Source organism: Syngnathus typhle, linkage group LG13 (assembly GCF_033458585.1).
Source record: "Syngnathus typhle isolate RoL2023-S1 ecotype Sweden linkage group LG13, RoL_Styp_1.0, whole genome shotgun sequence".
Classification (NCBI taxonomy): Eukaryota; Metazoa; Chordata; class Actinopteri; order Syngnathiformes; family Syngnathidae; genus Syngnathus; species Syngnathus typhle.
Genome location: NC_083750.1, coordinates 1,161,890 through 1,174,744, shown reverse-complemented (window position 1 = coordinate 1,174,744; position 12,855 = coordinate 1,161,890). Strand labels below are relative to the sequence as shown.

General features: G+C 43.1%; 1 protein-coding gene across 1 annotated transcript in view; it reads right to left on the bottom strand.

Annotated features, from left to right (window-relative positions):
- LOC133166037 (ephrin type-B receptor 3-like) overlaps nucleotides 1-12,417 on the bottom strand; it is an 86,044-nt gene extending 73,627 nt beyond the window's left edge. Inside the window, exon 1 of the mRNA XM_061296017.1 lies at nucleotides 11,876-12,417. Coding sequence (XP_061152001.1) covers nucleotides 11,876-11,933 — 58 coding nt within the window. The 5' untranslated portion in view covers nucleotides 11,934-12,417. The remainder of the gene's footprint in view (nucleotides 1-11,875) is intronic.
- Nucleotides 12,418-12,855: the final 438 nt, after the last annotated feature.

The window sequence follows — 12,855 nt, the reverse complement described above, 5'->3', positions numbered from 1 at the left end:
AAACCGGAGCGCCCGGAGAAAACCCCTGCGGACCCGGGGAGAACATGCAAACTCCACACAGGGAGGGCCGGAGGTGGAATCGAACCGGCACCCTCCTAACTGTGAGGTGGACGTGCTACCCAGTGCGCCACCGAGCCGCCTTGACTTCATCTATTAACAGAAAAACAATCCGGACCCAATAGTAATAGATGTTAACTGTGTATAGAGAGAATATTAGCTGCTGAAAATTAGCATGTATGTAGTTTGAAATTGTGTTAAACTATTTCGGAACAAACTTTGTTTGGGGTATACGGTATTTACGACAATTAATCAAAATAAAATGGGGCGGTTTCAGTTACTTGCGTTTTATTGCTAGTCACAATATGTGTATTAATCTCTTGAAAAGACTCAAATCTGTGTTAGAAACTAAACATGCTTGTCGTCTCATTTTCGCTTTCACTACAGTTGGGTGTCGGGAGCAAACGAGGAGCAAAAAGAGTTGTAAGACTTTCTTGTTACAATGCAAATGGGCTTTTCCTTTTCGCATGTATGTGTGTGTGTAAATGGAGATGAGACCTGACAACTGGTACAATGCTAAAAAACCTGAAGAAGTGAATAAATGCAGCCCAATTTGTAATGAATGAATGCGGATCCAGCAGAAATTCCTGGTGCACTTGAATCAATTACCACTGAGACGTGCAGGAACATCCAAGTTCACATCTTGATCTAACAGCCTATGGAGCCTTTTCTCATAAGTAATGACCTTGAAAGTGGAACAAACAACCCTTCATTCGGAATTCAACCTGACGTGATCCCTGTGTTTATATCCATTTTCTGCCACCGACGTACATCAGTTTTTCAATGGGCAGGATTTGGCCAACGAATCAAAATATAGCAGCTAAGGACTACTTTTGTCTAAATGGTGCCAAGATGACACTAAGTGGGACAAAAGCAATGCATTTAATGCACTGGCCTGAGCACAGAAGCAATGATTTTTTTTTTTGCGAGTAGCTAATGGAGGATATTTTCTCCCAAAAATTGCAAATTTGCAACTCATGATTGCCTATACTTTGAAGGTGATTTGGTGCTCACCGTTTTGCTCTATGAGGATCTTCACAGGAGCGTATCACAACTGGCTGCCTCCATTCCCTTTGATTAGGTTGCCACATACATTTTTCAGCAGACCTTAATAGATGATTTATGTTGCTGGGACTATTTTCCGTAAACTCCATTATTTTTTCATGGTTCACAACAAGATTTCGAGAAAGGGTATGCATTTAAATATCAAGTTGAATAGTTGGATCTGTCGGTTAAAGGAGCGTGATAAAAAGTCGAGTTGAGCTTGGTTAAAGGAACAGTCACAGATTGTAGAAACTAAATTTAAAGCAAGATGATATATTTCTTTAAATTAGGAAAATAACATGCTATATTATTGTACTTCATAAAAGCATACAGTAAATGACGCAACTGGTAACTAGATATGCTAGTGAGCATTATCAAATTATCTGTCTACATGTGTTGTTACACACAATGTTATCAAGTATCTGTTTCTTAAACAGTTCTGAGACGGCCACATGAATGACAAGTTAGTCGAAGCTATGTGGTGTTTTTTAAATAGAAAAATTGTAATATTTTTTGTTTTATTTTTAGTTTGACAGTCAGTTTCAAATGGGAGCAGCAATAAGCAGCTTGAGGCTTCTTTTTGATGAACTGTTCACTAATTCTATCTGTCAAACTGCTGCTTATTATGCAGTTGAGTTGCGTTCACTGTCACCAGATAATAATATATGCTGAATTTCATTACTTTTGTCATGTTTTTCAAACTCAGCTTTTGCAGTGTAGTCAGTTTTTGCCTTGTGTGTGTGTGCGCACATGTGTGTGTACACCTGAGCACCTCAGTTCTAACACACCCAAGAATGAACACCTTTGTTTTTATCATTAGTCGTGAGAGCGACGGGTGGAGGTGGGGTGGGGAGCAACCAATCACAGCTGTGTTTGTTTGACTACTTTTGGGCCTTGGGTAGCACACACAGCTGTTCACCCGCTCTTGGCCCTGGTGCTAAAGGGCAGCTGGAGCAGTAGTTCTCAAACGCGAGCTGTCACTTGGGGTCCCCAAATTAATGAGCAATAAATTAATGCGCTGTGACATTTCTAAGTGTTCGGAACTACATATATGCCAGGCGGTGCGACCGGCGGCGGAAGCGCGGCTGTCGAGGTGGGCTAACGGCTAAGCTGAAGGCTAACCCCTGCAAACCGCCGCTTCCACCCATCTTCCTCTCCAACATCCGCTCACTAGATAATAAAATGGACCATCTACAACTGGAACTCTCTTCAAAGAGGGAGGTTAGAAACTGCTGCGCTTTCATCCTGACGGAGACATGGCTGAACTCGTCAATACCGGACGACACCGTTAGCCTGGAGGGGCTAGCTACATTCCGCGCCGACAGAAACAGCGAACTAAGCGGTAAATCCAGAGGAGGTGGGCTGTGTGTCTACATCAACAACAGCTGGTGCAAAAATGCTAGATCTGTCGCCAGCTTCTGCTCTTCGGACATCGAGCTTTTGACTGTTAACTGCAGACCCTTCTACCTGCCAAGGGAGTTTACTGTTGTTAGTATCACTGCTGTGTATGTCCCTCCTAGCGCTGATACTAAAGAGGCCATGAGCGTTCTCTATCGAACAATCGGTGAGCTGCAATCCACGCGCACAGAGGGTGTTTGAGGCACTGAACAGCACTCCGGCAGTTAAATCTGTTCCCCATCAAGACGAGGAGGCACTCTGCCTTGACTCAGCCGACGTGTTGAAGACTCTGAGAAGAGTCAACCCACGTAAGGCCCCAGGCCCTGATAACATACCTGGGCGGGTGTTCAAGGAATGTGCAGGTCAGCTGGCTGTGTCATCACAGACATTTTTAACATCTCGCTGGGCCAAGCCACAGTGCCTGTATGCTTCAAGGCTGCCTCCATCATTCCGGTGCCGAAAAAAACTCAAATCACCTTGTTTAATGACTACAGACCTGTGGCACTGACTCCCATCATGATGAAGTGCTTCAAAAGGCTGCTCAAAGACCACATCGTCTCCAGACTCCCCCCAACATTCGACCCGTTCCAGTTTGCCTACCGGAAGAACCGCTCTACTGAGGATGTCATCTCCTCCGTTCTTCACCTGAGCCTGGCTCACCTGGAGGAGAGGAACGCCCACGTGCGGTTGCTGTTCCTGGACTTCAGTTCAGCGTTTAACACCATCATTCCACAGCATCTGGTGAGAAAACTGGAACGCCTGGGCTTCAGCACCCCCCTTCGGAACTGGCTGCTAGACTTCCTCACCAACAGACCTCAGTCAGTCCGGGTTGGACAGAACACCTCAGATGTCATCACCCTCAGCACAGGCTCCCCTCAGGGCTGCGTCCTGAGCCCCCTGCTGTTCACCCTGATGACACACGACTGCATCCCCAGGTTCACCACCAATCACATCGTGAAGTTTGCAGACGACACAACGGTGGTGGGCCTCATCAGTGACAACGACGACCTGGACTACAGAGTGGAGGTGGAGCAGTCGGTGGGCTGGTGCAGAGACAATGGCTTGATCCTGAATGTGGAGAAGACGAAGGAGATCATCGTCGACTTCAGGAAGAACCAGCCTCACCACGCTCCACTGATCAACAACAGCTCAGCTGTGGAGGTGGTCAGCAGCACTAAATTGCTGGGGGTCCACATCACAGACGACCTCACCTGGACTGGGAACACCTCGACACTGGTCAAGAGAGCACAGAAGCGCTTGTACTTCCTGCGGGGGATGAGGAGAGCCCACCTGCCCCCACCCATCATGAGGACGTTCTACCGAAGCACCATAGAGAGCATTCTGACAAGCTGTCTCTCGGTGTGGTGTGGGGGTTGCAGCGCCTCCGATTGGAAGAACGTAAGGAGAGTGGTGAGGACAGCAGAGAGGATCATCGGGGCTCCTCTTCCCTCCATTCAGTACTTATCTTCCCAGCGCTGCGTGTCCCGAGCCCGTAATATTATCAGTGACCCATCACACCCCCACCAAGGTCTGTTCTCCCTGCTACCCTCTGGGAAGAGGTTTCGCAGCATCCGCTGCAGGTCCACCAGGTTCTGCAACAGTTTTTTCCCTACTGTCGTCAGACTGTTGAACAGTCAACTTAGCATTCCTCTGGGCACTTTGTAAATATTGTTTTTGTTTCCTGCACTGTTTACATGCTTTATCACTGCTGGACTCATACTTATCTTATTTCATATTTATATAGTAATGTCACTATTTATTCAGCCGAAGTATCATTTCATTGGGGAGAGCCGTATGCAACGAAATTTCGTTTTGTGTGCACCAAGTGTTTACAAAATGACAATAAAGTCTGTCTAAGTCTAAGGAACAAAATCACCTCAACCAAGTCAGCCTTCAACGTGCCGCGCTGATCAGACATGATAAATTTGAGCCCGGAAAACAGGCGCTCTTCGCTGACTTGGCTGATTGGCATTGCTGTTAGTGTCCGAGTCGCTGCCTTGAGGCCGGACGGATAACGATCAGCTGTAACAAATGGGCTCTCTTTCATTCGACCAAGTGCCAACATTGCCCCAATTTCTTCATCTATGTCGGTTGGCGAGGTGGCGGCCGACAAACGCAGAAGGGGGCGTGGCCTCTGCCCTCCCTTTTACTGTGTGTGTGTGTGTGATTATCCCAAAAGACAGTGATTCAAAATATATATTGTACGGATATATTAAACATGTACACACAGTATTCCTGCGCGCATTCTCAGCAGCATGATGAAAATAAAATTGAACGTATTTTTTTTATTTTCGGACTCGGTGGACTCGGTCAAAATCAGCACCGAGTCCAAGTCCGGCAAAAATGACCGAGTCCGACCGAGTCCCCGAGTCCGAGTCCAAAGCCCTGCTTGTAAGTAAGTGATGTGTTAATGATCAAGTAAAAATTTGTGAAAAAAAACATATATAAGTCGCTCCTGAGTATAAGTCAAACCCCCCCACCCACCCAAACTATGAAAAGAAATGCGATTTATAGTCCGAAAATTACGGTACTTTTTAGGCAGTTTTTCATTGATTTACTCTCGGAAATAAAACCACTATTAAAAGAAAATATGGAACTATTTTTTTTCAAAAATCTGAATATATTCCACATGATTCATGGGTTTTTTTTTAAAGAAAAAGAAATTGAAAAGAGTTTTTATGCACACATTATGGCTAGCACATTTAGTACACATACTAGTTGTTTGCAGCACCAGCACCAGCTTTGAAAGAATTTATCTAAATCTTTGTGAAAAAAAAGCCTTGTTTTTATCTCCAACAAAGAAGTTTGATATCATACTTCTATATCCACTCATAACACATTTCCTTCATTTGTTCCAGAAACTGTTTCAGATCGTAAAATATCCCATTTGTTCCAGAAAGCCTCCAACCAGCCTTGTTAAATTTACTACACCTTTGGCATAACTGGCACTATTACTCATACCCCAAATCTCCCCCAGTCCTCCCCCTCACCAGCCCCAGCCCATAAAACTACAGCAGCAGCAATGGAAGTGCCCTGAGGTAAAAAAAAATAAAAATAAAAAAACAATGCTGCAGTGAGAGGCTAAGAGCATTTCCACTAGTAGCATTTACTGTCTCTTTTTTAAGTTATGATCACCAAAGTCCAAATGCCACACATCTACGAGTTCCATGTCACTTTGGAAGCTAGCTCACACATGTTTTATTCACTTTGGGAATGCGCGAGAGCATCATGAAAGGAAGGCCTCATCTTACAAAGCGTGGCTTGCTTGCCAACAAGCAAACATATTAACCAGCAAATATAAGCATAAGTGATAAGAGCATGATCAGCTATACAGCCATTCAAAAGGTATATTGCATACAGCAGTGGTCCCCAACCTTTTTTGCGCCACGGACCGGTTACATCTCAGAAATATTTTCGCGGACCGGCATTTATATAAATAAATAATACATTTATATAAATAAATAATACATTCATAATAAATATATAAATACGATGAAATAAAATGATACGACTGACATAAAAACAAGTACAAATGACAAAAACAAAACTCACCATTACGTTGAATTAGTGGTAGCACTGAGTTTGTTTCTCAGAAACGAGCCGGTCCCATCTAGACGTAATCGGAGACAATGACACCCGAAGTGATTAAGGTTTGTCGTTTATTGCAGGATGCTTGGTCTCCATGTGTTGAAGCAGTTTTGAATGCTTCATTGCCTGGTTAGTTAGCCTGTCGCCACATATTAGCTTTGCGGGCTCGACTGGGGAAACATGTCACGTGACCGGGACGAGTGTCTTGACCTGAATTAATTGATCGTCGATAATTTTTTTATTTTTTTCTGTGCGGCTCGGCGGCCCAGTACCAAGTGACCCACGGCCCGGTACCGGTCCGCGGCCCGGTGGTTGGGGACCACTGGCATACAGGACTGTCTCAGAAAATTAGAATATTGTGATAAAGTTCTTTATTTTCTGTAATACAATTAAAAAAACAAAAATGTCATACATTCTGGATTCATTACAAATCAACTGAAATATTGCAAGCCTTTTATTACTTTAATATTGCTGATTATGGCATACAGCTTAAGAAAACTCAAATATCCTATCTCAAAATATTAGAATATCACGAAAAAGTATACTAGTAGGGTATTCAATTAATCACTTGAATGGTCTGATTAACTCGAAACACCTGCAAGGGTTTCCTGAGCCTTGAAAAACACTCAGCCTGGTTTAGTAAACTAAATGACAAGTATGAGGAAGACTGCTGATCTGACTGCTGTCCAGAGGACCATCGTTGACCTCCTCCATCAGGAGGGTAAGACACAAAAATAAAATTCTCAAAGAGCAAGCTGGTCACAGAGCGCAGTTTCAAAGCACATCCACAAAAAGGCAATTGGAAGAGGGAAATCTGGCAGGAAACGCTGCACGACCAAAAGAGATGACCGCAGCCTTAACAGCATTGTGAAGAAGAGTCGCTTCCAGAATTTGGGGGAGCTTCAAAGACAGTGGACTGAAACTGGAATCCAGGTATCAAAAGCCACTGTTCACAGACGTGTCCGGGAAATGGGCTACAATAGCCGTATTCCCATGGTCAAGCCACTTCTGAACTCAAGACAACGGAAGAAGCGTCTGACTTGGGCTATGGAAAAGAAGCACTGGACAGTTGCAGAGTGGTCCAAAGTCCTCTTTTCAGACGAAAGCAAGTTTTCTATTTCATTTGGAAGTAAAGGCGCCAGAGTCTGGAGACAGGTTGGAGAGGAGCAAAATCCAAGTTGCTTGAAATCCAGTGTGAAGTTACCACAGTCAGCGATGGTTTGGGGAGCCATTTCAGCTGCTGGTGTTGGTCCACTGTGTTTCATCAAGTCGAGAGTAAATCCAGATTTTAAAGCACTACATGCTTCCGTCTGCTGAAAAGCTTTATGGAGATGATTTCATTTTCCAGCATGATCTGGCACCTGCCTACAGTGCCAAAACCACCAGGATATGGTGTACTGATTGTTTTGCTGTTTTAAATCTTTTTTTTTACTTGGTCTGAGGAAATATTCAAATTTTTTTAGATAAGATTTTTGAGTTTTCTTAAGCTGTAAGTCCGTAAGTTCCGTGTATAATGCGCCCCCATGTATAATACACACCCTAAAAATGGCATGTTGATGCTGGAAAAAAGCCTGTACCCATGTATAATACGCACCCAATTTTTTCCCAATGATCGTCGCACACGCAGGGAGGCAATGGGTCCCATTTTTATAGTCTTTGGTATGGTCTTAACAAGGCTGGATGTATTTTTTCTTGTTGGCGTTGATTTCTCCGACTGCCCGTAAAGGCACCACCGCGATCAGTGCGGACATGTGAAAAAGGCGTGCGGACATGTGAAAAAGGCGGCTCTGTATGGGAGAGACGTTGAAGAGGAATAAAAACACCCTTGGAAACCAAAACTTGCCCCTCGTCGTGACTCGGAGCCGCAACAAATGTTTCGGATTTGCGTAGGGTACATTGTGACAGCGAACGAGCAGGTGATCGAGCAAGCGTCTGATACGAGAGCATTGTGTTCGTATGGAGCGTGTTTGAAGTGAACAGCAGAGAAGAAAGGAACAAGGCAAAGTGTTGTGAAATAAAATATTACCTGTAATACGCATTTTGTTATTTGCTGATTGAAACTGCTAATTAAACTGTGAATTGAAACTAATAGGGAGAGAACTGAAGTCTTGCTCTTTATATAGCTGACGTGTCTTGCGCATCCGTTCTGCGCATCTGTAATGGCGGCCTCCGTATGATATCCGGTTTGCGATGGAGATTAAAAAACAAACAATATTTGACAATAACACACCATCAAGGATTGCACCATCGCATCAAACCATGTGTCGTCAATTATGGATTTTACTGACTAAGTGTGTTGGGCAGGATGGCTGAATGCGATGCGCGATTGACAACAAACAAGAAGAAAGGTGATTTCAAGTTTTATTTCGAGGGGGATTTGTCATGTCTCGTCCCCAGTTTTGCTACGTACGTGTCTATGTTGCCATAGTTTCTGTTCGCATCCTGCCCCTCCCTTCCTGTGTCACCTCAATCAATGTAACGTGTTTTGTATTTAAGTCCTGTCTGCCCCTCGCTCACCGTCGGATCATTGCATGTGTTACTGTCATGATGTCTGTTCCTGTCTTTGGTAATTTCACCCTGTCTTTTTGTTCCACGTCTTTGTCGGTCAGTCCTGTTGTTGGTTTTGTTGTACCATGATTTTCTTAAAAAAAAAAAAAATAAAAATATTTAAAAATTTGGACCCATGTATAATGCGCACCCCAGATAAAATAAATAATAATAATGAATAAATTAGTTAAATTTTGCGCATTATACACGGAAAAAAATGGTATATTAAAATAATAAAAGGCTTGCAATATTTCAGTTGATTTGTAATGAATCCAGAATGTATGACATTTTTGTTTTTTTAATTGCATTACAGAAAATAAAGAACTTTATCACAATATTCTAATTTTCTGAGACAGTCCTGTATATACCGTAATTTTCGGACTATAAGTCACGGGTTTTTTCATAGTTTGGGTGGGGGGGGGGGCAACTTATACTCAGGAGCGTCACCGTGGGATAGAGGAAACGTCATTTCGGTTTCTTTGTGTGTCTTGACATGTGAAGGGATTGACAATAAAGCAGACTTTGACTTTTGACATATATATGTTTTTTTTCACAAATTTTTACTTGATCATTAACACATCACTTACTTACAAGTATAGTTGACCACTTCACATGTTATTTTTAGTATAGTTGATCACTTCACATGCTTTGATATCTTTAAATTGAACATGTTGAAATAATGTCAAATAGAGAGAAAAAATAAAATAAAGTAATTAACACTTTAAAGCGCCATATCCTCTGGACATGTCCTCTGTCACCAGGATGACGTAAAGGACGAGAAATTTGATCGATGGATTTAATGATTTGGAGTGACACAAATGGTTTGATAATATTGTTGTTTATGTGATAGTTATTTAAAATATAGTTTATATATCGTTGTATGGGCCTGTGGAATAATTTGAACTGTGGCGCGGCACACGGCATTGTTGACAACGGACGATCAATGGATTTAATGAATTGGAGTGACACAGATGGTTTTATAAACGTGTTATTTATGTAATAGTTTTTTTTAAATAACTGAATGTTACGTCAGGCCCGTTCTCAGCTCCTCGTTTGTTTTTGTCACGTTAGCATACCGTATCGTTTAGCCTGTTGTTGCTCGTTCATGTCTGTTCTTGGTGTTGGATTTTGTCGAATAAATTGCCCCCCAAAATGCGACTTATACTCCGGAGCGACTTATATATGTTTTTTTTCTCACATTTTTGGGCATTTTATGGCTGGTGCGACTTATATTCCGGAGCGACTTATAGTCCGAAAATTACGGTATGTTTTTTACTGCAGAGATGTGAAAACACGAGCATCAACAAGTTAAAGCTTGCCAAGCTAAAAAAAAGAGAAAAACGCTAATTTGTGACAACAAAATCGGTATAACGTGTGCACCAAACGCAATTTTTTTTATTTAACATCATTCCTGTCAACAACTTGGATGTATGAGAAAGCAAACATAGCGCATTTTTCCTGGATCAATGTCTTCTACCTTCTCACACTACATTTGCTTACCCAGCTGAAGCAGCAACTACATATTTCATCCGCACGTTGGCCATTCTCCGCTCAAAGTCAAGCCAAGCCAAGTATACGTTACCATACTGGTCCAACTTCAAAACAAATGTCTAATGATGTTCCTGTATTATTTAGTAGGCTTTTATTTTTAAGTTGGCCCTCACAGCGCTTTGGCAGCTTGTTACCATAAATGGATAGTATGAGCAAACCATGATGACTGGCCGTCAATATTCGATAGAAATCCTACTTGAACTATGAGAGTGAGTTCCTCTGAATGACGAGATGTAGATGATTACTTATGAACAGACATATGTCTCATCCTCCTGAATTTGCACACTTGCAAGACTGAAAAGATGTAAAAATGCAAGCCTGCTTCTTAGATTGTTATGCCATGTTTTAATTGTATTTTGTAGATGTATTTATAAATCATCAGATAAAAAAAATGGAACAAAGTTTTGACTTCTGGGGTTTAGTTCCACGTTTAATTTTGTCTGGGGCAGCATAGAAATAGCGCTAAATAATGACAAACCAGAAAAAGACCTGACTCACTTTTAAATCCCCTCTAATGATCTTCCCTTAGTGTTTATCCCCAGAGGGACAAACACTAGTTAACCCCTGAGCATTTAGTAAAAATCTGCTGCCACCTTGGGAGAAAATGGTCCTATCATCTTGGCACAAAAGCCTAGCGGGACTCGGGAGGGCCGTTGTGCCCGTTGCATTGATTTACTCGCTGACACCAGACTGATGAGGAATCGCACTGGCTGCGCTCCAATGGAGGCAGAATGGCTGGGGAGACAAAACCCAGAAAAGGAGGAGCTCTAGCAGCTATGGCGATGAAGGCGAGGGTGGTCTTGACTTTCACTCCAGAGCCACAACACGACTCATGCGGGGAAGACAACTCAACGGGCTGCGGTGTACTTGTTAAACCGCTGACCTTTAATTCACCATTGTCACCTATCATGTTTCACGTGTATGTCCCCGCTGGCTTTGAGACAGCAATAGTGAGGGCGGGATTTGAAGAGGGGGGCCCGGGGCGCCTGGTCAGTGGTTTAAAACTATGTAAGCACGTTTCTACTTCACAGGGGTCAATTCACACTCTGAAATCCCCTTGAGAAATCTGGTGAGCTGTGATTGGTTGTGACCTGAGGTCTGGCAACTGGGATGTCATTTTCAGTCGACAGCAAGTGGCAAAATGGCCTTCCTGACTTCCTCAGTAAATATGCATGTATCAACCACTATCATTTGATAACACATCATATTTAAAATGGATTGATTTGTGCAAGGATGTCAAATTTACGTTTTGATCTATTACAATCGCGTCGGATTGATATGAAGGAAAGGAATTGGTTTAAGATGGTCACCATGGGTATTATGCAAATAAACTGATTGCAATAAATTTTGGAGACGTTCAAAGTTACGGCTTGTCAATAACCCTCGGACCCCAGTTTGTGAACCGCTGTGCTAGTGGGTGTGACATCAACAGGGACAATAGCAACAGGGCAGCCCTTGAGCCGCAATCCATGGGCATCATCACACATAGCAAATCCACAGAATCATACATTGACACGTATTTTCTTCTTGCAGCCTTAAAAGAGTCCAAAGGTGACTGCGCTGAAAGCACATTTCCCACAATCTACTTTTCGTCTCTCGGGATGCCATAGAACCAAATTCCAACATATGCATTGTTCTCGTGTGGGAGACAAAAGTGGCCAAAAGGGTGGGGGGAAAAAATCAAGCATACCTTCAACAGCCAACACCATTGGCACGAGGAGGCTGCACACCCACAGCAAGTATTCCATTGTCAGGAGTCAGGCTTTTGTAACATGAATAGAGACCCTCAGGATGGCTGTTGGCTGGCTGGATGGCTGGCTGGCTGGTTGGATGGTTGGATGGTGGGCTCAAACAGTGATCACCGCTGCGGAGCTTTGTGTTCTTCACTCATACCACGGAGGGCTCCTGTCCCCCCATTCTGGCATCATCCAAGTGTCTTTTGTTGTTGTTGCTTCTGTTTTTGAACCCCTTGTTACTCAGTCACGTCCCAACATTCCAGTGACTGCGCGCCGTCTCGGTCCCGTGATTTGACTTCAGCATCATCTCACCACGGGCGCATCTCTCTCTTTCTCGCCCTCTCTCTGGGGCTGCTGTCCTCCCACCACACCCACACAGTATTGGGATGGCAGGTGGGAGGAACCCGTATTCGAAGATGTGCGTTGTGGACCAGAGGTTCTGTCCACTTGGGCAACTCCGCTTGGGCAAGTCCTTTGCTGTTGCGCCAACGTCGGGTGCTGTGCGTCGGAATGGAAACACCGGGACGGACAGACTTGGGGAGAAGACAAAGGGTTACTTTGCACAGGCTCACAAACAAGTAGCATCCGGTGATGGCTTTCAAAATAATAGATGGAGAGACGCAAAAATAATAAAATCATATTAAGAATGTATTTGAGTTGTCACTTTGTTCTACCCACGCCATTTTTTTTTTCAAAAACGTTTTCTTTACAAAAAAGGCTGTTGATAAGAATTTTTTTGTTTTTTATGTACCTTTTATGTGTTAAATCATTTGTTGATTTGTGAATGTCATGTATTTAACTATGCTTGAAATACCATGGCCGTGAAATACAAGTTTAGATGTTTAGCTCAAATCAAAGTTATCTGGAACTGCTTTTGCTCTAAGCTGATCAGAGCACAAGCAGTGAGCGCATAAAAAAGTGAAAAATGACATCT